The 24,661-nt window shown below is 41.8% G+C and overlaps 1 protein-coding gene across 2 annotated transcripts; it reads right to left on the bottom strand.

Moving 5' to 3' along the window:
* Window positions 1–3,616: 3,616 nt before the first annotated feature.
* IFT46 (intraflagellar transport 46) lies at window positions 3,617–19,903 on the bottom strand. Of its 2 annotated transcripts, none has more exons than XM_032640919.1 (12): window positions 19,700–19,903; window positions 18,872–18,968; window positions 15,327–15,406; window positions 12,716–12,849; window positions 10,960–11,034; window positions 10,711–10,804; window positions 10,133–10,261; window positions 8,323–8,444; window positions 7,892–7,958; window positions 4,878–4,938; window positions 4,507–4,592; window positions 3,617–4,110 (listed from the first exon to the last, which is right to left on the bottom strand). In XM_032640919.1, the coding sequence occupies exons 3-12, from the start codon at window positions 15,369–15,371 to the stop codon at window positions 4,015–4,017; spliced, it is 909 nt and encodes a 302-aa protein (XP_032496810.1). In that variant the 5' UTR covers window positions 15,372–15,406; window positions 18,872–18,968; window positions 19,700–19,903; the 3' UTR covers window positions 3,617–4,014. The 2 variants fall into 2 exon arrangements, with proteins under 2 accessions (XP_032496810.1, XP_032496811.1); XM_032640920.1 differs by having other exon boundaries at window positions 3,622–4,110; window positions 18,872–19,260; window positions 19,700–19,863.
* Window positions 19,904–24,661: the final 4,758 nt, after the last annotated feature.

Here is a 24,661-nt window from a genome sequence, read left to right as displayed (position 1 = left end):
CACATGCCACAACTAAGAGTTCACATGCCGCAACTAAAGATCCCACGTGCCACAACTAAGACCCAGTGCACCAAATAAATATTAAAAATAATTTTATATATATATATATATATATCCAGTTGATTCTAACATGCAACCAAACTTGAGAACTACTGCTCTATGAATATTATAGTTAAAAAAATTTTTTTCATATCTTGCCTGCTTTGCTTCTCTGATATCCTTTGTTCTGTTTTTGTCTTTTTCTGGCTTTCTTCAAATGCCTGGTGACGGTACATTCACATTTAAGAATGAGAGTTGCAAGCATGCCTGCGCACACATACACACACACACATGCACAAGAATGAGATACCCGCAAGCTGAATGGAAGTTGATGGTAGGTAGGGGGTACCAAGTAAGTCTATAAGCTTGAAGACTCTCTGTCAGTATCTTTAGGTCTTTTCTCTTTGGCTGATCAGTTTCCCAAGGGAGGACTGCTCCGATATTGTGCTTTGGAGGGATAAGCCAGAAGAGGGCTGAGGGTCTCATTGCTCATTCCTCTATTTTGTCCTCTTATTTTAAATATGGCCCCTTATTCCTGTCCTCAGAATTGCTTGGTGTTCTCATGTCCAGAGGCGCCTTGGTTTAAAGGGGACTATGTTCTGCCAGGGTAAGGAGGTGGGCAGCACAGATAGGGAAGTTTCTGGGGATCCCATCTTTCTACAAACCTTCAGCCAATCCTCCTGTCTGCAGCCCCTCCCTGCACACATGCCATCAGAAATATCTGACATTTTCGATTCCTGATCCTTTCCAGGATTCTGCAGTGTCAAATGGCTTACTTCTTATTGGTTTCTCTGTCCCTCTCCTCTACTGGAAATCAAGTATCAGGTTTTTTCCCCTCCCCCTGCCCACTAAATCTGTAACCACTTGTCCATCTTTCAAAATTGTATTGCTCTCTGGTCTATAGTCATTTTCTTTCCTATTATCTGTCCTTGCTGGTTTATACCTTTTAAAAAAAATTCCTATACTGTCATTTTTAGGAAGGTTAAAGGAGGGAATGCAAATGTAAATACTTGTGTTCAAGTTTTATTTATTTAGAAATGTAGAGAGCCTGGGATAGCAGAGGGGAGGGACACTTCAAGCCAGGAAAATAGACTGCATAAAGGTTTAGTTAGAAGAGGGAACTCATGAATCATGTGTAGAGCATGGCAAGCAGGCTGGTTTTGCGGTTTTCGCTGGGGAATTAGAAAAATGAGAATCTCGGGCAGGGAGAGAATAGCCAAATGGAAAGTCTAAAAGGCCAAGTGAAAAATTTGTACTTAGTAACATAATTATTAGATCTTACATTTTGTGGCATTTAATCTTTTCACGTATTTTCACCCGTAGGACAAGCCTAGGAGTTAAGTTAGTGTTTATTATAACTGTTCCATAGCTAGAGTAACTGAGGCATAGAAGTTAACTTATTTTTCTAGGGCCACAGATCAAGTAGCCAAGAGAGTAACCTCAGATTGTGGAGGAGGAGGAGCCCATGATAGCAACAGTGTCTGAAGTGCTCACTGGACAGGTCAGTGGACATGCTCGGGTAGGGAGACAGGCTAACATTACAGGCCTGCGCGTTAGCCAGTTACTGAGGCAGCTGATCCTCATTATTTGCAGATTCTGTATTTGCGAATTCACTTACTAAAATGTATCTGTAATCCTAAAATCAATACTTGCAGTGTTTTTACAATCGTTTGCAAACATGCTTAGAGCAGTGAAAAATGTGAGTCGCCTGACACGTACCTTCCCAGCTGAGGCTGAACAAGGCGACATCCTGCCTCCTGGTTTCGGCTCTCACACTCTAAATGAGTGCCCTATCCAAGGTGTACCTAATGCCTCATTTCTTGCTTGTTGGTGGTGGTTTCAGTGTTTAAAATGCCCCCCCCGGACTTCCCTGATGGTCCAGTGGCTAAGACTCCATGCTCCCGATGCAGGGAGCCTGGGTTCGATCCCTGGTCAGGGAACTAGATCCCACATGCCACAACTGAAAAAAAAAAAAAAAAAGATCCCCCGTGCCACAACTAAGACATGTGCAGCCAAATAAATACAATAAATATTTGAAAATAAATAAATTAAATGGCCCCTACCCGCATAGTGCTGAGGTGCTGGCTAGAGTTAACTAAGTGTAGTAAGGCTGTCATGTGCCTTACAGAGAGAGTGCGTTAGATACGCTTCATTATGGCATGACTTACAGTGCTGGTGGCCATGAGTTCAGTGAATCAATGGTTGTTGACGACAGTGTTATGACAGAGGCACACAGGAACCTTACCTTGTATTTCCCCCAGGAGCAGTGGTTCAGTATTTGCTAATTGTGTCTGCGGTGCCTCGATAGAACATAGCTACTGTGAATAACGAGAGTCGACTGTACTTACTAGAGCTGAGTCTCAGTTCTAGCCAAAGAAGGCAGTCTGATTGTTCCCTGAAAACCTGATGGAGAATCTGAGTTCCTATCATGTTTTTGCCTCTCTTTTTCCTTGAGTGAAATGTGAGCATTAATGGCATCCATCTGAGAGCAGAGCACCTGGTCCCAATATGGTGTCAAAGTGAGGCCTGAGCTCAGATGTTCCTGCTCAAGTTCAAGCATGAGATGAACATCAGAGTTGGCTTAAGGGTCTGTAGGAAACGATGCCCTTCCTGTCTCGTGTTTCTCGGGTATGTATTAGGCTGTAGCATCTTACTGTAATTTTCCCCTCCGATCAGTTCTTGCCCCGTATATCAGTACTTGGCTCCATTACCCGCCCAGCTGCTCAAGCCAGAGAACCTGGGAGTCGCCCTTTCTTCTCTTCCCTCCCCCACATTCACTCTATCACTAAGTTCTGTTGGTTCCACCTCTCCTGGTTGCTTATCTGTTGTCTCGTACCCCACACCTTCCCTTCTATACTTTATGCTGCTCGATTTTCCAGATTCCCTTGCCAGCTGTTAATTTCTGCCAGTGGGAGGCACCAGCAAGCCAGGAGAGGGTGGGATAGAGGAGGCAGCAGCGCTTGCCCAGGGTGGCTGTAGTAGGGGTGAGGGTCTCGGACCTGCTCAGCCATCCCAGCCACTGTGGCAGCTCTTCTGTTTCCAGCAGTGGACACTCCCCTTTAGCCTCTTGTTCCTTCAGCACTCTCCATTCTCCCTTTTGTTTCTTCAGCCCTTCCAACACTTTTGTAACCAACTGCCCATACTTAAATTAACATCCTTTGTTAGAAATAACTAGTATGGTTTCTGACTGGAGCTTAGCTGATAAAACCTCCAAAATATTTCCTGAATCTGTCCATCTCTACCACTACCACCCAGTCCAGGACACCATCATCTCTCACCTGGGTGACTGCAATAGCTAGGCTCCCTAAGACCACAACCAGACAGGTCTGGAGCTAGACAGGCAGGTAGCCTGTAAGGCAGGTAGCACTACCTGGTGGGAGACCCCCAGAAAAAATAAGTTCTGGGAGAAAAAAGTTTCCCCTCTATCGCCAACCTTGGAGGACTGGGGTTTGATTTTATTTCACAAAGTTGATTTGCTTAAACTGCTATTCACTTAATGCCTATTCCTAGGCCAAGTTCCTTATCTCTGCCTATGCTCAGTCTGCCTTCTCTCTTTCATATTTCAAGGAGAGCAGGATAACCTGAAAGATAAGAGTATTTTATTTGTAAAATCTTTGCCAACTAACTTTAAGAATGAAAGAAAATAATTCTATTGCTATCTCAAAAGAACATCTTTTAAGCCTTCCTCCCAACCTGAGCATCCTGGGATCCCAGGAATTCCAGTGATTCTAACTCACATCCCCACAGTAGTGTAAATGCATAATTAATTTCCATGGGAAGGAACTCTGACACAGGCATTAGCCATTTAATGACCATGGGCAGTGCTTTCTGGCAGAGAGGGCAGTAAGACGTGCGCTGTCTCCGAATCAAGCTGTGAGGCAGGCAAGGCCGCCAAGTGGCTGACAGTGATCCCTCCTTCTCAGATGGGGCAGAGAAGCCAGCTCAGCCTTGAAACAGAGTGACATGGGAGGTGTCTCAGCTGAAGGTTAATGTCTCTGCATCTCCTGCTTGGGAGGTGGAGTTGGATGGAGGGGTGAATGCTTTCTTGCCTTCAGCTAGAGCTTTAAAATGCTGTGAGGAGAGAGAGGGAACATGAAGGATTGAGGACATACTAGTTACTACATTTTAGCAAGAACTAACCTTGCTTCCTGCTTCCATTCATTAGGCCACTTGGTTCTCCTGTAAAAATGAGTGTCCACTGTAGATCCTTACCTAGCCTTGTCTAAGGCCCACATTGCTTCTACTTCCCCTTCCTTTACAAGCCCCACCCCTGCCTGCTTTGCAGCTCCCTTCGTTATGGGGAAGGGTGATGGTAACTCCAGGCAGAGACATTCTCCACTGTCACAGGACAGAATCACAGCAGACCCAAAATAGTGGCGACAGCAGCAATCCTCACTACAGCTTAAGTCAGTGGCGACAGCAGCAGTCCTCACTACAGCTTAAGTCAATCTCCAATGCTGGTCTTACCTGTGAGTTCTTGAATTCCGAGTAGAGGGAAAAGAGCAGGTGGAGGGACTGAATCCGACTCTTGTAGATGGGGATGTCTAGGATGGCTGAAATCAAGAACTCCCGTGAGCAGAAATAAACAAAAATCCGGAAGCTATGGGGCATTTCTGTTTAGGATGGCCAGTCCCCTCCCAGACGGGATGTGTGACTATAACTCGGGGGGTTAAATACCCAGCAGGTAGTCACATAAACCCAAATACCACCCTCGCGTGCTGCCAAATAGCACAACGGGCTTAAAGTAAAGGCTGCAACTCAGAGTGAACCAGCCTTTTCAACAGCCCACAATGACTTTATCCAGAGATGGGGGTCAAGGAAGGGATGGAAGGGCTCACCACAGATCATGTCTATGTACTGTGCCAGGCTGCAGTCAGTCTCTGCTGTGGGCAGGCTCACCTAGGAGGGGCACGGGATGGACCCGAGTCAAAAGGCTGAAATTTCAGTGGTCCTAGCATCACTCACTCTCTCTGAAGCAAAAGAGCTCCGAGCATAAGGGGTGACATGGGCTGAATTGTGTTCCCCCAAAATTCATGTGTTTTAAGTCCTAACCTCTAAGTGCCTCAGATCATGTGCCTATATTTGCAGATATGGTCGTAAAAAAGAGAAGTTAAAATGAGGTCATTAGGGTGAATCCTAATCCAGTATGACTGGAATCCTTATAAGAAGAGGAAATTAGAACCGAGACACATACAGAGGGAAGACCATGTGAAGACACAGGGAGGAGACAGCCAAAGAGAAAGGGTCTAAAAGGAATCAACTCTGCTGACAATTTGATCTCCAACTTCTAGCTTCCAGAGTGTGAAAAAATAAATTTCTGTTGCTTAAGCCACCCAGTCTGTGGCACTTTGTTATGGCAGCCCTAGCAAATAATACAACGTGCCTTTTCTTTTCCCCCGATCAGTAAAATGGTTAAACTCATTAACCACCAAAGTAGCATATGATATAACAGGACCAAAATATTTTATAAATAAAGTAAAATATACTGCCATGCAGTCTTCCTGTGTGTATTTGTGAAGAAGAAACTGGACCCAAGTTATGGCCAAGTATTTATAGTTACTTGGTGTTAGAAGGCCTAATGGTCCTTGGACACCACAGGAACAGAAAAAAATGACATGACATCTCAGCAGGCTCCAGATCTAAACTAATATTGTAAGTTTAAAAACCATTGGCTTCTTAAAAATTTTTTGTTCTCTTTTTACAAAAATCAGAGTAGATGGTTCTGCAATTTCCTTTTTCCATGTAACAACATGTCATTGGTATTTCTCTGTATCAGAGCAAAATAAGGCCAAACAATACTCCATTGTGTATTTCACTGAATGGATGTACTACAATCTATCTATTCAATTCCCTAATCAAACAGTTTTCTTCAGCTATAGCTTTAAAATGCTGTGAGAAAAGAGATTGTTTTCAAATTTTTTGCTTTTACAACAATTTCTCAATAAACATGTACCGAAAACTCTGTCTTCCTGGAGCTTATATTTTAGTAGGGAGAAACAAAAGACAAAATTAGTAAGGTATACAATATGTTAGAAGGTAAGTAGCATGGAGAAAAAGCAGGGAAAGAGCTTGGGGAATGTGGTGAAGCAATTTTAAGCAACATGGCCAGGAAGGACCTGTTATCATCTTTGCTCAGTTTTCTTTTCTTGATATGTAAGAGCTTTTTGCTTGGACAGTAATATCACATATATATGTAAGTAACTTTTTTTCTTCTTGGCCGTACCACGTGGCATGCGGGATCTTAGTTCCACGATCAGGGCTCGAACCCGTGTCCCCTGCATTGAGAGCGTGGAGTCTTAACCATTGGACCGCCAGGCAAGTCCTGTATAGTTTTATTTTTAACTGTTTAATTCATTTGGAATTCCTATATGCATATGGTTGAGGTTTAGATCTATTTAATTTTTCTCAAATGGCTGGTCAATCATCTCATCACAACCCATCCTATCTCTAATCATTTAATTCCCAACTAGTTTTTTTTTTTTTTTTTTTCTTTTGGCCACGCAGCACCTGGGATATTAGTTCCCGGACCAGGGATCGAAGCCACGCCCCCTGCATTGGAAGTGCGGAATCTTAACCACTGGACTGCCAAGGTAGTCCCTCTAATCATTTAAAATAACCATCTTTCTTATACAACAAATTTCTGCATTTACATGGGTTTGTTTCTGGATTGTTATGTGCTGCTGATCTATTTCTGTTCCTAACCAGTACATTATTGTTTTATTTACTACAGCTTTATAATGTGTTTCTAATGTCTGACAGGGCAAATCCTCATTTTTTCCCTAAAATTTTCATGATTAGTCTTAAAAATTGATTCTCTCAGATAAACTTTGTTACCGAATTTTCAGTTTCTAAAACAATGCAGTTAAAATCCTAATTGAAACGGCCTTCCATTTCCACGGTGAACTGGGGAGGACTGACAGTGCTGAGCGATTGACCCCTCCCTTCCAGGAACATGGCTTGACTCCTCATCCACTCAGAGCTTGTGTCTAACCTTCACTAAAGTTTTATAATTGGTTTTCAAAAAAGTCTTGACAATTTCTTATTAAATATATTCCTGGGCACTTTTTAAAAATTTAGGATCATTATGAATAGGACTTCAGCTTCTTAGAATAGCATATATACCTCTGTGGAAAAGGTGGAGTCTAAAGTGATAATACAAAATGTACATCAAAAGGTATGTACTCATAGTAGTAGGACAATAATATTACAGAGTAATTTGTAATATCCCCAAACTGGAAACTACCCAAATGGCTATCATAGAATGGATATATTCAAACAATGGAATACCATACAGTTGTGAGAACAAATATATAACCATGATATATGAACAATATGGATGACTCTCCATATGGATGAACAATATAGATGAGCAAATAAGACACAAAGGAACATGATTATATTTAGATAAAATACAAAACTGACAAACCTAGGGAGTTCCCTGGTGGCCTAGTGGTTAGGATTCCGGGCTTTCACTGATTCCAGGTTCAATATCTGGTCGGGGAACTGAGATCCCGCAAGCCATGTGGCATGGCCAAAAAACAAACAAACAAACAAAACAAAAAACCAGGCAGACCTAATCTGTGCTATTAGAAGTCAGGAAAATAGTCCCATTGGGAGGTGGAAGCCTGAGGGGCTTCCAGGATGCCAGAGATGTTCTGTTTTTTTGATCTGATGTGTTGGTTACACAAAGGTGTTCAGTTGGTGAAAGTTAACCAATACTTATATGTATGTTTCTGATTTTGTATTATATTTCAATTTAAAAGTTAATGATAATAGTAATACAAGAAGAGAGAAAACACTGGGCCCTAGAATGAATGCCACACTTTCTGAGCTCCTGCTACCTTCCACTCACCTTTCCCAAAAGCTCTTCAAACTCTGGAGACCATTCCTGCATCAGCATGTCAATATCGGGCATAGGCCTACAAGTACAGAGGTAAACGTGAATAGAGGACATGGGCAGGTATCAGCAGTCTCTGCATCAGGATATTCTAGACTGAAGGGAGATTCTCAGTCTGGCACATTAGGATTTCAGGAGAACATAGACTGGGTGGGCCAAACTTACCCAGCACCTGGGGTTTGGAGAAGCTGGCTAAGTAATAATACCAGATAAATCATAATCTTCATGTCTGTACTCTTAGCCAGTAGCAGCCAGGATCCATAGATCCTCAGGTTGATATATCTCAAATATGTCCCAGCCTTGGGACCCCCTTCTCAGAAGCAATGGCTTCCCAGGTGGTGAAAGTTACCATGGGTTACTACAGTGAAGAATGTACTATTTCTTACCTGGTGTAGTGCACAGTCGCAGGGGGCTTGGAGCGGTGTAATTCAGAGATGCTCTCAATCCATGTGTCAATGGCTTTGGGATTCTTTTCTGCATCTTCCAGGCTCTTTACTTTCATATGTTGCTAGAAAAATAAGGGGAAAGCCTGGCTGATGGCACTGAAGGATATTCTTTTTTTGTTTTTCTAGAATTTTTTAAAAAATAAATTTATTTATTTATTTTTGGCTGTGTTGGGTCTTTGTTGCTGTGCGTGGGCTTTCTCTAGTTGCGGCAAGTGGAGGCTACTCTTTTGTTGCGGTGCACAGGTTTCTCATTGCGTTGGCTTCTCTTGTTGCAGAGCATGGGCTCTAGGCACGCGGGCTTTAGCAGTTGTGGCACACGGGCTCAGCAGTTGTGGCTCACGTGTTCTAGAGGACAGGCTCAGTAGTTGTGGCACACGGGCTTAGTTGCTCCGCGGCATCTGGGATCTTCCCGGACCGGGGCTTGAGCCCGTGTCCCCTGCATTGGCAGGTGGATTCTTAACCACTGCACCACCAGGGAAGCCCCTGAAGGATGTTTTTTCTGTTGTTGTTGTTGTTGTTGTTGTTGTTGTTTTTGCAGTACGCGGGCCCCTCACTATTGTGGCCTCTCCCGTTGCGAAGCACAGGCTCCGGATGTGCAGGCTCTGAACGCGCAGGCTCAGCGGCCATGGCTCACAGGCCCAGCCGCTCCATGGCATGTGGGATCTTCCCGGACCGGGGCACAAACCCGTGTCCCCTACATCGGCAGGCGGACTCTCAACCACTGCGCCCCCAGGGAAGTCCTGAAGGATGTTTCTACTCTTGTTTTTACAGAGTGCCTCATCATATGCTGCTATTTCGTATTCAAGGTAACTGCTGAAAAGTGAAGCCTGCCAGGAGCCAAATGAAGATTATAGGAAACCCTGATAAAATCTTCTGGAGCCAGGGGAAGGGGGCAGGTCAATAGGACAGGAATGACCACAATAAGATACCATTTCACACCTACTAGGATGGCTAGAATAAAAAAGACAGACAATACCAAGTGTTGGTGAGGATGTGGAAAAATTGGAACTCTAATTCATTGCTGGTGGGATTGTAAAATGATTCAGCCACTCTGGAAAACAGTTTGGCAGTTCCTCAAAATATTAAACAGTTTCCATATGGCTCAGCAATCCTACTCCTACCTATATACGCAAGACAACAATATATGTGCATGCAACAACTTGTATACATTCATAGATGCAGAATTAATAGACATGGAAACAACTGGTAAATGGATAGACAAAATATGGTATGTCCACACAATGGAATATTATTCAACCATAAAAAAGGAATGAAGTAGTGACCAGGGTTTAAGAGCAGGGGGAATGAGGAGAGGAGTGACTACTAATGGGTATGGGGTTTCTCTTTGTTTTGTTTAGGTTTTTGGCCCCACCTCACAGCTTGTGGGATCTTAGTTCCCCCATCAGGGATTGAACCCGGGCTCACCACTGTGAAAGTGCTGAGTCCTAACCACTGGACCACCAGGGAATTCCCAAGGGGGTTCTTTTTGGAATAATGAAAATGTTCTTAAATAGTAGTGATGGTTGTACAGCTCTGTGAATATACTAAAAGTCACTGAATTGTACAATTTAAAAGGGTGAATTTCATGGTAGGTAAATTATATCTTAATACAATTGTTACTGAAAAAAACAGGGCTGGTTGAAACCATAGCCATCCCTTTTAATAGGCAGTAAGTCAACTGTTCAAATACTAGCAAGGCTTCTACTCTCGGCCCCCTGGAGCTGGGGCCTGTGCTAGGCTAGTATCTTACTGTGACATTGTGCTGTTTGGAATTCTCTGTTAACCAAAGTGAGAGCACTGTAGGGTCCGACTGCTTTGTAGAAGGCTCATCCAATACCAGTAGGCCAAGGCTGTCAGGCTTTCCATCAGGACGTGGAACCTGGTTAGGAGAAAGGTAAGAAAGCAGAGAAAAAAAACATGGGAGGGATCTAAAAAGGTATACTTGCTTCCAATAAGCTGAAGAGGAAGAACTCTTCTGGTTCATCATTATTTCTAGTATTAAAAAGCATGCCTGTATATCATGCTGTACTAAAGTACTACCTAGAAAAAAAAATACATGATCTATAGGACCTTAGATATAAAGCTGAAGTCATGGATAACCCCAGGAGGCAGATATATGACAAATTTTAACACCTAGTGAGATAATCAATTATTACCTAATAGCAATAAGTATAATTTGGAGTTGAGAGCAAGTTAAGAACTCCAGTGAAATGAAGAATATATATTAAGGTAGCTATTGGTAGTCAGGGAAATTAGTGGAACTGTTAGAGTGATAGAGGGGTCAGAAGAAACACCTAAGGAGTCAGTTTTAGGATGTTCTGACTGTACCTTTAAGAATGCATCAATATCCCCGACAGCTGGGATAAAATCAGGAATGAAAGGTTTCAGTTTGTGGTCCAGGTCAATCAACTGAGGTGTATACCTAGGAGATATTGCCACGGGAAGGTGGAAACTGTCAGAGAAACTTACTTTATTATTCAGGCTGAAAAAACCTAAGGGGAATGGCCATGTTTCAGACTAGAGGAAGGAAAGGGCAAGGCAGGGCTGGGGATTATGGTGGGAGGGCCTGGTACTCACCTACTGATGTACTGGAAGAGTTCCTTAATCTCAGCAGAAACTGGCAAATGCTCATAATCTGCAGGATCATAGGCACTGGGGAAAGGAAAATGTGGTTCAAGGTAGCCAGAGAAGAGCAGGGGTTGCTGAGCCCTGGTTCAGCCCGGGTGTTACTCTGGCTACAGGGCATATGACTCTGGACCTAGTTTCTGCTCCACCCACATCTGCCTTTTCTGAGCAGCTTGCAAGGTAACTTTAAAAGTGATTATAATTAGCTCTCAGCTATCTCTGACAATGAAGAACAGAGCTACAGAAAATCCAAAACATAATTTTAAAAAATTTTAGAATGTAGCAGAAATTGTTTTCCCTTTTTTTTTTTGAATGAAGGGGATGAAGAGAAAAGATGGAATGAGATCTTAATTTCTGACATGAAAATGGTTTACCCCAAGAAAAAAAGGAATTTTTACAAAGATGTTTTTCAGTGTTATTTATAAAAGTAAAAAATTAGAAACAAAATGTCCAACACTTGAGAGATGGTTAGATATGTCAAGATGAATACCGCAGTTATTAAAAATATTTGTATTAATACATGAAATGTATACAGTAAAAAAGAAGTAGAGTACATATCAATGACTATAATTAAGTAAAATGTAATGAATTGACAAAGTATATAAGTGACTAGGAAAGTTACTTAAGGTTCTTCTGGGAAGAGTTGCTTAACAAAAAAACTAAATAGTTTATATTTCCCCAGATTATAATTTATGGAAGCAGAATCATGAAGTAAACTGGGAAGCATGAAAAGTCAGTCTGGTATTAAACATTTGCCTAATTTACTTAGTGTCTACCTTCAGGTGGATAATTCAAAGGTAACTTTTTATTTTTATTAAACTACTTCATTGAATAAAGTATGCATGCACACGACAGGAAATAAAAGGCACAAAATGTATTCAGTGGAAAGTTATGTCCCCTTCCACCCCTGTTCCTTTGCCACCAAGTTCCCCTCCCAAGAGTAATCAGTGTTATTAGTTCCTAGGGCAGCCTAGAGATGGCTTATGTAACATCTGTTTTATACACATGGTAGCACAGCATAAAGACTTCTATACCTTTTTAAAACGTAACAGTGTCCCTTGGAGATTGTTCTTTACAGTGCATAGAGTGCTGCCTCACACTTTTTAACGCTAGAAAGAATTCTACTGATTGGCTACACCAGTTAATTGTATTTTAAATTGAATGGGCTTTAGAATCTACTTTGATTAAAACCTACAGGGGTGGGTCATGGTTAATCTAGCACCAGAGCTGGAATATGGTGAGGAGAATTTTTACTGAAGCACCATGCAGGAACATTTTGCCTCAATACAGGGTTCCGGATGCACCTATTCTCTACCCGTCCTAAAAGGGTCTGAGCCTAAAATAGAAATGTTCCTGTGCATGCATGTTTTCCTTGCTAGATAGAAATGCTTTGGTATGTGTATAAATTTATCTTCTCTTCCCTAGAATGTGAACTCCTTGAAGTCAGAGACCATCAGTTAAGCTGACTCAGCAAATCCTCATGAAATCCCTGAGCCCACAAGTGTTTCCAATAGTGCAAGTGACATCACAGGATGCGGGCAGTAGAGCCGAAAAAGAAGGAAAACTCATTACACTGGGTTTCTGAGCATCTGATAATCCTAAATAGAGGAGATCAAAAGAGCTGCTGGAATTTCACTTCTCACTGACGTCCTCCTGTCCAGTGTTTTGAAGGAGGCGTTTTCCTCCTTGGCAAGGGAGCTTTTCTCACCCTTCCAGAGGGGCCCCGTGCTCTTCATCATCATCGTCGTCATCAGAATCAGTTTCAGATGAGTCATCATCGTCGTCGTCATCGTTTTCACTAAAGCCCCGCTGAGGAGTGGGCTGCGAGGTCTTCTTTTTCTCCTGAGATAGGGCAGGAGATAGAAAGGTCCAGGTAAGGAGAAATTTAGTATACCTTTACCCAGTTCTCTCCTAGTACTCTAACCAGAACCCTCCCGCCTGACACCAATTCACTGGAAAGAGAAGGAAGCACTCCCAAGAAGGGCCTCGAGAACCTTCTTCTGCTCCTCCTTAGCTACTGAGTCCCCACTTTCTATAACCATGGTCTCTTCCTCTGCTCGAGGCTTGGGTATAAATTTTATCCAATACATATCTCTCTTACCTATTACTTAGGAGATTCTGAGAACTCTGCATAAACTTTACCCAGTCAGCTTCAACTCTAAAACTGAGGGACTTCTGAAGAAGAAAGCAACTCTAAATATAATAGTTATTTTGGGAAGAAATGGGGGAAGATGAAGTAGGGAAGACACACTTTAGGGAATCTTAATACTCACAGAGATCACAGGGAGGAAATCTAGTATTTAATTTGCAAGACTGCCCAGGGTAAGCTGCTTGTAACTATCAAAAGAAGAAAGTTCATAGTCAACCCCGGGCCTGGATTCTGACCAGCAGTTCCGGAGACTGTGTGTTTTCCCTTTCCATTCAATGGGTATCTGACCTATGCATGGTTCCCCTCCCTTCCCCCGTAAGTTAAATGCAATGACTGTACATTATATCTCAAGATAAGAGACTCTTCTGTCCTTGGCATTACGACCTACCTTTCTGGGTTCTAGATGCACCACCCCACCCTCAAGCTGACGAGAAGGGGTAAGGTGGTGCTTGGGCTTGCCGGGGCAGCTGGGACAGGGTCCATGTCTTTGACTTTAGGGCCTGGAGCCTGTGGCATGCCCTCACTTAGGACCTAAAGGGTGGCCAATTGGCCCCCTTTAAAAATAGGTTTTTCAAGCTTGGTTTCCATATGCCATATGGCTTACACTGAGGTTAAGAGATGATTGGTTCTAGTTTTTTAAATTATTTAATGTTTCTTTTACATTAAAGCAGCTACTGACATATAAAACTGTGACACATTACTGGACATCAAAAACTTCTTTGGGTTACATTCTCCTCTAAGCCTAACACAGATTTATTACACATAGATAAAAATATATTTTAACTAATCTGTAACATGTGAGACTGATGACACAGTTGCAGAATATGCCTTATTGGTATACAATTGGTAAGAATCTCCCACAGTGTTCTTTCCTAATTCAAAATCTGCCCAAATTATTCTTGGTCACATGGGAAGCAGTCTGGCAAGGAGAGATTTTTAAGAATATCGTCAGCTCAAAGATTATTCAAAAGTGGATCCTATCTGCTGATTCTGGGTGCATATTAAATTGGAAAGAAAATGAGCCTTGAATATTGACTACATCATGATGAAAACTAGAAAAATTTAGGGCGAATATACAAAATTAGGAGGTCAATTTAGGAAAATTGTTCACTTTTCTTTTGTCTGCTTCTTCAAAGTAGTGCTTTGCAAAATCTCTGACCTATGGGAGAAGACTTTATATACCACAGACAAGATGCCAAAAAATGACTTTGTAGGTAAGATGTCAAACAGCACACTAGTCACAAAGTGGGGCTATCTTAAAACATGACCTTTAAGACTTTCTATGAAATCCGTCTCTGTTGCTACAGCTTTCTGCATTACTTCAAATATTCTCCGTCACCTGAGTTTTCAAAACGCCTGTTCTTGGAGGACGATTAAAACATAACCATTGGACCATGTGCTAAGCCTAAACACGGGCTGTTAGACAGTGCACGTGTGCAAATTGAAGGCGTCTTCTCATCCCACTTCCAGAAACGGTGATTCTCTTGGTTCACAGAATAACAGCAAAGTGACATCTGGGCCTTAAGACTTCAAAACTAAAGTCTCTTTCACAAAATACTAGAAGTATCACAACTGTTGACAGTGAACCAATGCCAGATGAATCATTCCAAACTTTCTTTATCATAAGAATGACTTGGAGTGCTTGCTCAAAATACACATTTGCAGGCTTTTACCTTCAGGATTCTGATTAGGCAGTTCTGGGTGGGGACTGGAAATGTTTTTCTAAATTTTTTTTTTATTTATTTATTTATTTATTGGCCGTGCCACGTGGCATGTGAGATCTTAGTTCCCCGACCAGGGGATCGAACCCGTGCCCCCTGCAGTGGAAGCACAGAGTTCTAACCACTGGACCACCAGGGAATTCCTATCTGTTTTTTTTTTTAAATAAGTACCCCAGTTGATTATTATGACTAGAAAAGTTTGTGAAACACGGGCCTGTGTTATATGAAATTTCTCACCAAAACATCAGCTATAACAGTAAGCTTTATTCCAGAAGGAGAGTCAAAATCTTAATGCTCTTGGCTCGTGACTGTCCTCCACGAGCTCAAAGGAACCCAATCACTGGAGGTGAGTATTTAAGAAATGTTTGCTACTGAACTATTGTCATTTCAAACTAACTACTAAAAATTCAAAGCAGAAATTTCACAAGAAGCTGTGGGTTATACTGCACCTTGTTATTTTCCTCTTCGTACTCATCACTGCTGTTGTCAGCCATAGTCTTGTTAGGAAGATGGGCGGAACGACGAAGTCCTTGGAAGAAAAGTTTTCCCTTTAGGTTATTGTTTTTTGGGGTTTTTTAAAAATATTTATTTGGTTGCGCTGTGTCTTAGTTGTGGCAGGTGGGCTCCTTAGTTGTGGCATGCAAACTCTTAGTGGCGACATGCATGTGGGATCTAGTTCCCTGACCAGGGATCGAACCCAGGCCCCCTGCATTGGGAGCGTGGAGTCTTAACCACTCTGCCACCAGGGAAGTCCCTAGGTTATCGTTAAAATGATTTTCAAAGACAGATATTTTTCATTTATAATATTTTATGCTCTAACCATTTTATGAAACAGGGTTTATAAGAATATCTAGCTGAAAGACAGGAAACTGAATTCTAGTCATGGCTCTGTCAATTCAATTTGAGATATACTTACTAAGTATTAGTATGCTTAAGGCATTAGGTTAGACATTATACTAACTGATTATCTGCCATTACATAAATAGCATAAAATCTGCCCTTAGTTTACATATTGGTGAAATGAGGTTAGTAATTAGTTAGTAATTAGTAAAGCAAAAGGAGTGCTGGATTTATAGTCAGAAGACTGGGTTTATAGGACAACTCTATCAGGTGGACAAAATGACTTAACCTCCCTGAGTCTCAGTATTCCCACTTCTAAATGGGGTCAGTAATATTTCTCAGTCAGGATTGTTGTAAGGATCAATTGAAAACAATTTTATGTGGAAGGAAATGACCTACTTCCTGGCAAATAGTAGTCACAAATATGAATCTGAATCACTGTCTATAAGATAAAAGCAATAAAATATTCTGAACAATTAAAAGCATAACCAGATGTAAGATATTATTAACTGGCATGAAAACATGTTCAATGATTTCTAAGTCAAATGAATGCCCACTAAACACCATTTTTCTGCCTTTTAAATTGCCTAAACTGAAAACAAATTATAATGTCCACAGCTGGCAAGATTATAAATGTGCTCAAGTCAAAAACCTGGGTGTCAGGGGACTCCCCTGGTGGTCCAGTGGGGAAGACTCCGAGCTCCCAGTACACAGGGCCCAAGTTCAACGCCCGGTCAGGGAACTAGATCCCGCATGCTGCAACTAAGAAGCCTGCGTGCAGCAGCTAAAAGTTCACATGCTGCAACTAAGACCCAGCACAGCCAAAACAAATAAATAACTAAATATTAAAAAACAAAAACAAAAAACCTGGGTGTCAGATAACTAACAAGGACCTACTATATAGCACAGGGAACTATACTCAGTATTTTCTAATAACCTATAAGGGAAAAGAATCTGAAAAAGAATATATGAATAAATATAACTGAATTACTGTGCAATACATCTGAAAGTAACACAACATTGTAAATCAACTATACTTCAATAAATAAATATGCATGACAGGCATTAAAAAATTAAAAATTTAAAACAAAAATAAGTAGGTCAATGACCTGGTTAAAAAAAAAAAAAACACCTGAGCGTCTAGGTATACATACACCAAAAGACTGCAAGCAGGGACTCAAACACATACTTGTACACCAATGTTCATAGCAGCATATTCACAACTGCCAGAAGGTGGAAACCACCCAAGTGTCCATCGACAGACAAATGGATAAACAAAATGTGGTTATACAAACAATGGAATATTATTCAGCCATAAAAAGGAAGGAAATTCTAACACATGCTACAGCATGAATGAACCTTGAAAACATTAAGCTATGTGAAATAAGCCAGACAGGAAAGGACAAACACTGTATGATCCTGCTTATGCAGTACCTACAATAGGTAAATTCATAGAGGCAAGGTAGAATAGAGGTTACCAGCAGCTGGGGGGCGGGGGGGGAGGGGAGGGGAATGGAGAGTTATTGTTTAATAATAACTGTTCAGGATGATGAAAAAGTTCTGGAAATAGTAGAGATACTTACGCAACAACACGAATGTACTTAATGCTACTGAATTGTCATACTTCGACATGGTTAAAATGGTAAATTTTATATTAGGCAAGTTTACCACAATAAACAAACAACCCTGGATGTCATCCTTGATTCCTAACTCAAGAGCTAAATCCAATCCATCAGCAAGTCTTAGTGATTCTACTACAACAATACCTCTAGCGTTTGCCAATTCTCTCTCTATTCTCAACTTCCTCCCCACAACCAAGCCACTGTCACACCTCAACTCAGCCATGGCGACAGTCCTTCTAACCGGCTCCTTGCTTTCACCTTTGCACCCTTCAATCCATGCCATGCATAACAGCAGTATGGCCGCTAAAGCCCTGCTTGTTATACCTCCTGACTACCTCTGAGGTTACTCTCTCCTACCATATGCTGGTCTCTTTCAAGTCCTCAAAGTAACCCAAGTTCTTTCTGGCCTCAGGTCCTTTTCACATTTCACTAGCGGCTCCCTCTTCCTGGCCTACTTTTCCTCTGTGTCTAAATCCTTCTCACCTTTCAGTTTCAACCATCACCTCCTTAGGTCTTCCCTGACCCCTCCATCAAAAGTAGATCCCACTCCTCACCAGTATTCTCCATAACATCAAACTCTGCTTCCATCAATGCACTTACCACATTTGTAATTGTGTTTCTTTATTCATTTGGCATCTGTCTCCCATAATTACAGGCATCAGGATGGCAGGGTCAATGTCTCTTTTAATACTGTATACCTGGGAATTCCCTGGCGGTCCAGTGGTTAGGACTCTGAGCTCTCCCTGCCGAAGACCTGGGTTCAATCCCTGGTCGGGAAACTCAAATCCCACAAGCCACGCGGTATGGCCAAAACAAAGAAACAAACAAAAAACTGTATACGTAGTGCCAAGCATAAGGCTGACAGATAATAGGCATTCAAAAAATGTTTGTTGAACAAATGATGGTGTCAAGTCCTCTGAAAATATTCTGTTGAGGTTTCAATTGGAATTGCAGGTTAAGGATAGGTAACTGAAGCATCTTCAGAACTGAGCAAAAGAGTTTTGATAAATTAAACAAACAAACATGAACCCCCGGCAGACTGTGGGCAGAACAGTATCATGAAGTAAATGGCGATGGGGAACAGTGGTTAGGTTGATGGAAGATCCTGCAATCTGGGTGGCTGTGTTTTCTCCCCCCTTAACTATTTGGAAAACAGGAGCAATGGCAAGTAACTTGACTCTGAAAGCCAACATCTGCTAATAGAAAATAGAAAATTCTTGGGGACAATCAGGAATCCATCCGGCAACCCTCAAGGCGGTACCTACCAGGGTCAAACGTATTCTCCATGTGGTAATAGACAATTGTTTTGTTCCTGTTTCTAAGAAAGTACGGCTAAGTTCTAAGCTACATGTCATTCTAAGCTACATGTCATTCATGTGAGATCAACAGTTTTGATCCTCATGGTTTATTTGGAGTTTTTTTTTTTTTTTTTACAAATTTTGGTTTGTTTTTAGTAACCGCTGACTTACAATTGCAAAACAAACAAAACAAAAAACAACCATTTCTTTCTTTCCTCTTCATGCCTCTCTTACCTTTGTGTCTTGTGGTTGGAGCATAAATACTCGCAACCTCTTCAGGGTCGTTAATCTCTAGACGCTCATCATATGTCTGGTTTTCAACGGTCTTGGTCTAAGCAAAAGGAAATATGATTACAGAGCGCCTATCATGGGACATTAAGCACTCTGTGGGGAGGTGGATTCCAAACCAGCATTGGTTCCTCTTCCTTACCCAAGACACCAGTTTTACCTGAAACCTTTACCATACCCCCCCATTCAAACTTTCCTTAAGGCTTCTTGGCCCCAGGTCAAGCAGTTAAGTCATTCTGTTGCAGCCCTTATTTAGGAACTGCTGGCAGGCTGGCTGAGGAACGAGGGAATCGTGGAGAGAAACGACAGCCAACTTCTGAAGCAGCTCCCCAAAGCTGTAAGATACCCGCGCAAGGGCAAAACAGTTGTCTGTGGATAATGGCTGTCTCCTCCGGTTCGATCAGTTTCGCAAGGCGGCCGGAGCTTATCTGGGGAGGCTGTAGAGGCTCTAGAAAGAGTTCTGTCTCTGGGGTTACCTGGGAAGGAGGGGCGTTCCCCGAAGACAGGGTAAACTCCAGCCTCTTGGTCCCACCCAATAATCCCGAAAGCATCACCCCACCACACCACCCCCGTCTTGTATATCGGATCCCACTTAAGTTTCTTGGGGAGTAAAGGAAGCAGGATGGTTGGTGATGGCGTGAAGGAAGGAGGGAAAGAACAGTTGTCAAGAAGATGGGAAGAGGTGGAGGGGAGAAGGGGAGAGGGAAGGGGAGTCCTTTCTATTCCTCTACGGTGGGAGAAAGATCTCTTTCTGCTAGGGTGAGTACGAATTACCTGTAGCCCCTCTGAATCCGTCTCCTCTATGTGGAAAGAACCCCAGCCTAGGGCTGGGGTCTCACTCCAATCTCAGGCCAGGCCACTTCTACTTGGAAGAAGGCCAAGCGCTTCTACTCGGAGCAACCGGCCTGTTGTCAGTCGCTAAGCAAAAAAAAAAAAAAAAAAAAAAAGGAGAGAAAGAAAAAATCGCGATACTTTCTTTCACTCTCGTGAGACCTTCTCCACTCGCGCGTTACGTCTCTTCCAGCATTGAAGGATCCTGGGAGGATCTAGAGGGGCTCGGATCCTGTTTGTCTAGGGTTTCAATAAATTTGTCTGTGGCGGCATCTAGCGGCCGGGGGCGGCAAAGCTGACGGATGAATTTCGGTTCGCATAGAGTTAGCCTTCCAATCCGGAAATACGGTGTGCCTGTCTCCCCCAGGACAAGGAGCACTGGGTATGCAATTCCTACTAAGTCAGTCCAATCAGACTTTAGGCAAACTCGGAAGTTTAGCTAAATTCCCAGGACACTTTGTACGACCTTTTATAGTATTTATATTACATTATAGTCCTTCCCCTGCACTGTGTCTCATTGCATGGGACATAACTTATAGTACTATCAAATTATTCATTATCTGAGATTCAGGTTTAACCCATTCTCCTGCATTTTTTAAAAACATCTTTATTGGAGTATAGCTGCTTTACAATGGTGTGTTAATTTCTGCTTTATAACAAAGTGAATCAGCTATACATATATCCCCCATATCTCCTCACTCTTGAGTCTCCCTCCCACCCTCCCTATCCCGCCCCTCTAGGTGGTCACAAAGCACCGAGCTGATCTCCCTGTGCTATGTGGCTGCTTCCTTCTCCTGCGTTTGTTTTTTTTTTTTTTTTCTTTTGCGGTACGCGGGCCCCTCACCACTGTGGCCTCTACCATTGCAGAGCACAGGCTCCGGACGCCCAGGCTCAGCGGCCATGGCTCCGGGCCCAGCCGCTCTGTGGCATGTGGGATCTTCCCGGACCGGGGCACGAACCCGTGTCCCCTGCATCGGCAGGCGGACTCTCAACCACTGCGCCACCGGGGAAGCCCTCTCCTGCGTTTTTATTTGCTAAAGAAGACTGTGGGCTTCTTTAGGGCAGGGTCTGTGTCTAATTAGTTTTATAAGCTTTTCACAGATCAGTGCATTGCATAAATCAGGCACTTTCAAAATGCTCATTGTGTGGAGGAATGAAGGAATGAATGAATGAAGATATAAGGAACAAATATTTCAAAACTACAGACATACTTAATTTGGGGAGTCAGAGGGAGAGAAACAAAGAAAAGAATTTTGGAAATTTGATCATGAAAACCTGCCAGAGGTAAGTGAAAATTGGCTTTAAAAAAGGAAATAAGAGACACCTCTTCTGAGACACTTCTGGTTAAAAGGGAAATGCAAAACGTTAAGAAATGTTTTGTCATGTTATTGCTAACAATAATGGATATGTGTTGTGAGCATTTAGTATGTAGGAGCACTTAGAGTAGATAATCTTATTTATTAATATGTAATCTAACTTCGTAACTTTATGAGATAGATGTTACTGCCAATATACAGATTAGGTAATTGAGGTTTAGGAGAGTTAAAGTAACTTGCCTAAAGTCACCCAGGCAGTAAGTGCAGAAAATGGGAGTCACACACAGGTCAGTCTAATTCCCAAGTTTCTGCTTTTAACCACTGTGACATACTGCCTCTAAGGCACTCCTCACGAAGCATGCTTGCAGAGGTGCTTTTCTTCTGCAGTTTAATTCAGCTAATTTCATATTTCCAAAGAATCAGTATCAGTTGGTCCTTGCTGAACTTTGGTGGTCCATATTGAAGGCCCCTGGAAGTTGCCATAATAAAGCAATAATTCCAGGCAGAATTTTTACTTTTTTAAATTAAGAATTTGTTCATTTTTTTAGACTCACAGACATAGAGAACAGACTTGTGGTTGCCAAGGGGGAGGAGGGTAGAGGAGGGATGGATTGGGAGTTTGGGATTAGCAGATGCAAACTATTATATATAGAATGAAGAAACAACAAGGTCCTACTTACAACACAGGGAATTATATTCAATATCTTGTAATAAACCACAATAGAAAAGAATATGAAAAAGAATATATATATATATACACATATATATAACTGAATCACTTTGTTGTACACCAGAAACTAACACAACATTGTATGTCAACTATACTTCAATAAAATAAATTTTAAAAATAATTTGTTCGGGGGTTCCCTGGTGGCGCAGTGGTTGAGAGTCCGCCTGCCGATGCAGGGGACGCGGGTTCGTGCCCCGGTCCGGGAAGGTCCCACATGCCGCAGAGCGGCTGGGCCCGTGAGCCATGGCCGCTGAGCCTGGGCGTCCGGAGCCTGTGCTCCGCAATGGTAGAGGCCACAGTGGTGAGGGGCCCGCGTACCGCAAAAAAAAAAAAAAAAAATTTGTTCATCTTTTTAAAAAATGTGTGTTTTTAATAACAAAAATAAACAATACGGTTTGATATACATCCTTCCAGACATGTAAATTTTAAAAGTTTTTGATGGTGGGTTTAATTTTTTTCATCTGTTACTGTTTTGGGGACTTCATTTAATACCGGTTAAATCTTGATTCCTTTTATCTAAAGTGTATAGAGTTTTTAAGAAAATGATTCTCTGAATATGGTCTTCCTCATTATGTACTTTTTTTTTTTTTTTTTTTTTTTTTTTTTGTTTACGCGGGCCTCTCACTGTTGTGGCCTCTCCCGTTGCAGAGCACAGGCTCTGGACGCGCAGGCTCAGCGGCCATGGCTCACGGGCCCAGCCGCTCCGCGGCATGTGGGATCTTCCCGGACCGGGGCACGAACCCGTGTCCCCTGCATCGGCAGGCGGACTCTCAACCACTGCGCCACCAGGGAAGCCCCTCATTATGTACTTTTGTGTTTATTCATATTTATGAAGGGATACTTTGGGGAAAATAACAATTCTAACTCAACCCTTTGCTTAAGTCCTTAATCTTTTTAAGCTACAAAGGTACTTAGTAGTTCTTATCTTCCTGCACAGTTTTTTAATGTTAAAAAGTTGGGTACATGTAAAGGAAAATATCCTATTACAATAGAAAAATCGAAAATTGCTGATTGGTAACCTTCCTATGCAAATTAAATTGTCCCAATTGGCATAAAAATCTCTGGGCATCTATCAGTATACAAATATCTAAGCTCTTTATGGGCCTTTGATTTATTAATATTATAATTTCTAATTTATACCCATTTTAAAGTTTTAAAGAAAAGATTTTTGGTCTTTGTTTCTTTTCTTTTTAAAACAGAAAAAAAAAGTTTGCGAGCTTTGTAAAGATTCTACTAGAAAGCCACTGGAAATGGAATTGAAATGAGTAAGAGAGAGAATTCTATAATGCAGTGCTCAAGGGTACAGGTTGTGAAGTTGAGCAGCCTTTGTTTGAATCCTGGCTTTGCTACCTTCTAGCCCTGACACCTGTGGTAAAATGGTTTTCCTCTCTGTACCCTGGTTTCCCCACCTGCAAAAGGGAGGTATTAATGGTACTTAGAGAATTCTTGTGAGGATTAAGTAAAATAATCTGGGGAACTTCCCTGGTGGCGCAGTGGATAAGACTCTGTGCTCCCAATGCAGGGGGCCCGGCTTCGACCCCTGGTCAGGGAACTAGATCCCACATGCCCGCTGCAACTAAGACCCTGTGCAACCAAAAAAAAAAAAGTAAAATAATCTGTGTGAAGAATTTGAAGTAACACCTGGTACATTGTAAGTGTTCAATAAACATTAAGGAGTACACAGGAGATATAGAGAGGCAGTGTGACATGATGAGAAAAGCTGAGTTTGCATCTTGGCTTTACCACTTGCTGGCTGTATGAATTTGGGCAAATGCTTAACTTTTTTGATCCTCAGTGTCCTTATCTGAATTGCTGTGTATAAGGATTAGAGATAATACATGTAAAGTACCTGACATAAAATAAACACTAAATAAAAGATTGCTGTTTATCCATTATTGCAGCAATAATGGATAAACAGTTGAGCCACTAACATGGCATAAAATAATGTGGGGAAGAACTGCTGAATCACTTATAATCTGAAAAGTCTGACATTTGGCATGGAAGACTACCCATACAATCAGAAGACCAGATTTGAATCTTGTTTCCATTATAGAACTAGAAGTTTGGGTACATTTCTTAAACTTGTCATCATTTTCTTCATTTACAAAATGGACATAAGCACAGTAACTGCCCTGCTTCCTACACATTTTTTTGAAGAAAAGATATAATTTACCATAAAAAGCTACCCTTTTAAAGCGTACAATTCAGTGGTTTTTAGTATTTCACGAGGTTGTGTAACCACCACTTCTATCTAATTCCAGAACATTTTCATCACTCCAAAAACCAAAACTCATTCCTTATTTCTCCCCTCCCCTAGTCCCTTGCAGCCCTACTTCTTGTCTCAATGGATTTGTCTACTCCAGATGTTTCATATAAATGGAGTCATACAAAGTGTGGTCTTCTGTGACCAGCATTTTTCACTTAACGTAATATTTTCAAGGTTCATCCATGTTGTATCATATATCAATACTTTATTCCTTTTTGTGACTAATAGTTCATTATGTAGATATACTACATTTTGTTATGGACACTTGGAATGTTTCCATTTTTTGGCCATTATGAATAATGCTTGTATGAACATTAGTGTACAAATCTCTGTGTGAATGTATGCTTTTAATTCTCTTGGGTATACACCTAGGAGTAGAATTGCTGGGTCACATGGTAACTCCATGTTTAACTTTTTGAGGAACTGCCAAACTGCTTCCCAAAGCAGCTGCACTAGTTCACGATCCCACCAACAGTGTATGAGGGTTCTAATTTCTCCACATTCTCACCAACACTTATTATTACAGCCATCCTAATGGGTATGAAGCAGGGTTTTGATTTGCAGTTCCCTAAGGATTAAAGATGTTGATCATC

The sequence above is a fragment of the Phocoena sinus genome, chromosome 8 (genome assembly GCF_008692025.1).
Source record: "Phocoena sinus isolate mPhoSin1 chromosome 8, mPhoSin1.pri, whole genome shotgun sequence".
In the NCBI taxonomy this organism is placed as follows: domain Eukaryota; kingdom Metazoa; phylum Chordata; class Mammalia; order Artiodactyla; family Phocoenidae; genus Phocoena; species Phocoena sinus.
The sequence above is the reverse complement of the archived record's forward strand: the minus strand, read 5'-3'. Positions and strand labels throughout refer to the sequence as shown.

Coding starts and splice junctions, on each gene's coding strand:
- IFT46 (XM_032640919.1), bottom strand. CDS start 15,371: ATGGCTGACAACAGCAGTGATGAGTACGAAGAGGAAAATAACAAG. Junction 8,445..10,132: donor CCAAACAGCACAATGTCACA/GTAAGATACTAG, acceptor TTATTTTTCTAG/CAACATATGAAAGTAAAGAG. Junction 7,959..8,322: donor GCGACTGTGCACTACACCAG/GTAAGAAATAGT, acceptor CTGTACTTGTAG/GCCTATGCCCGATATTGACA.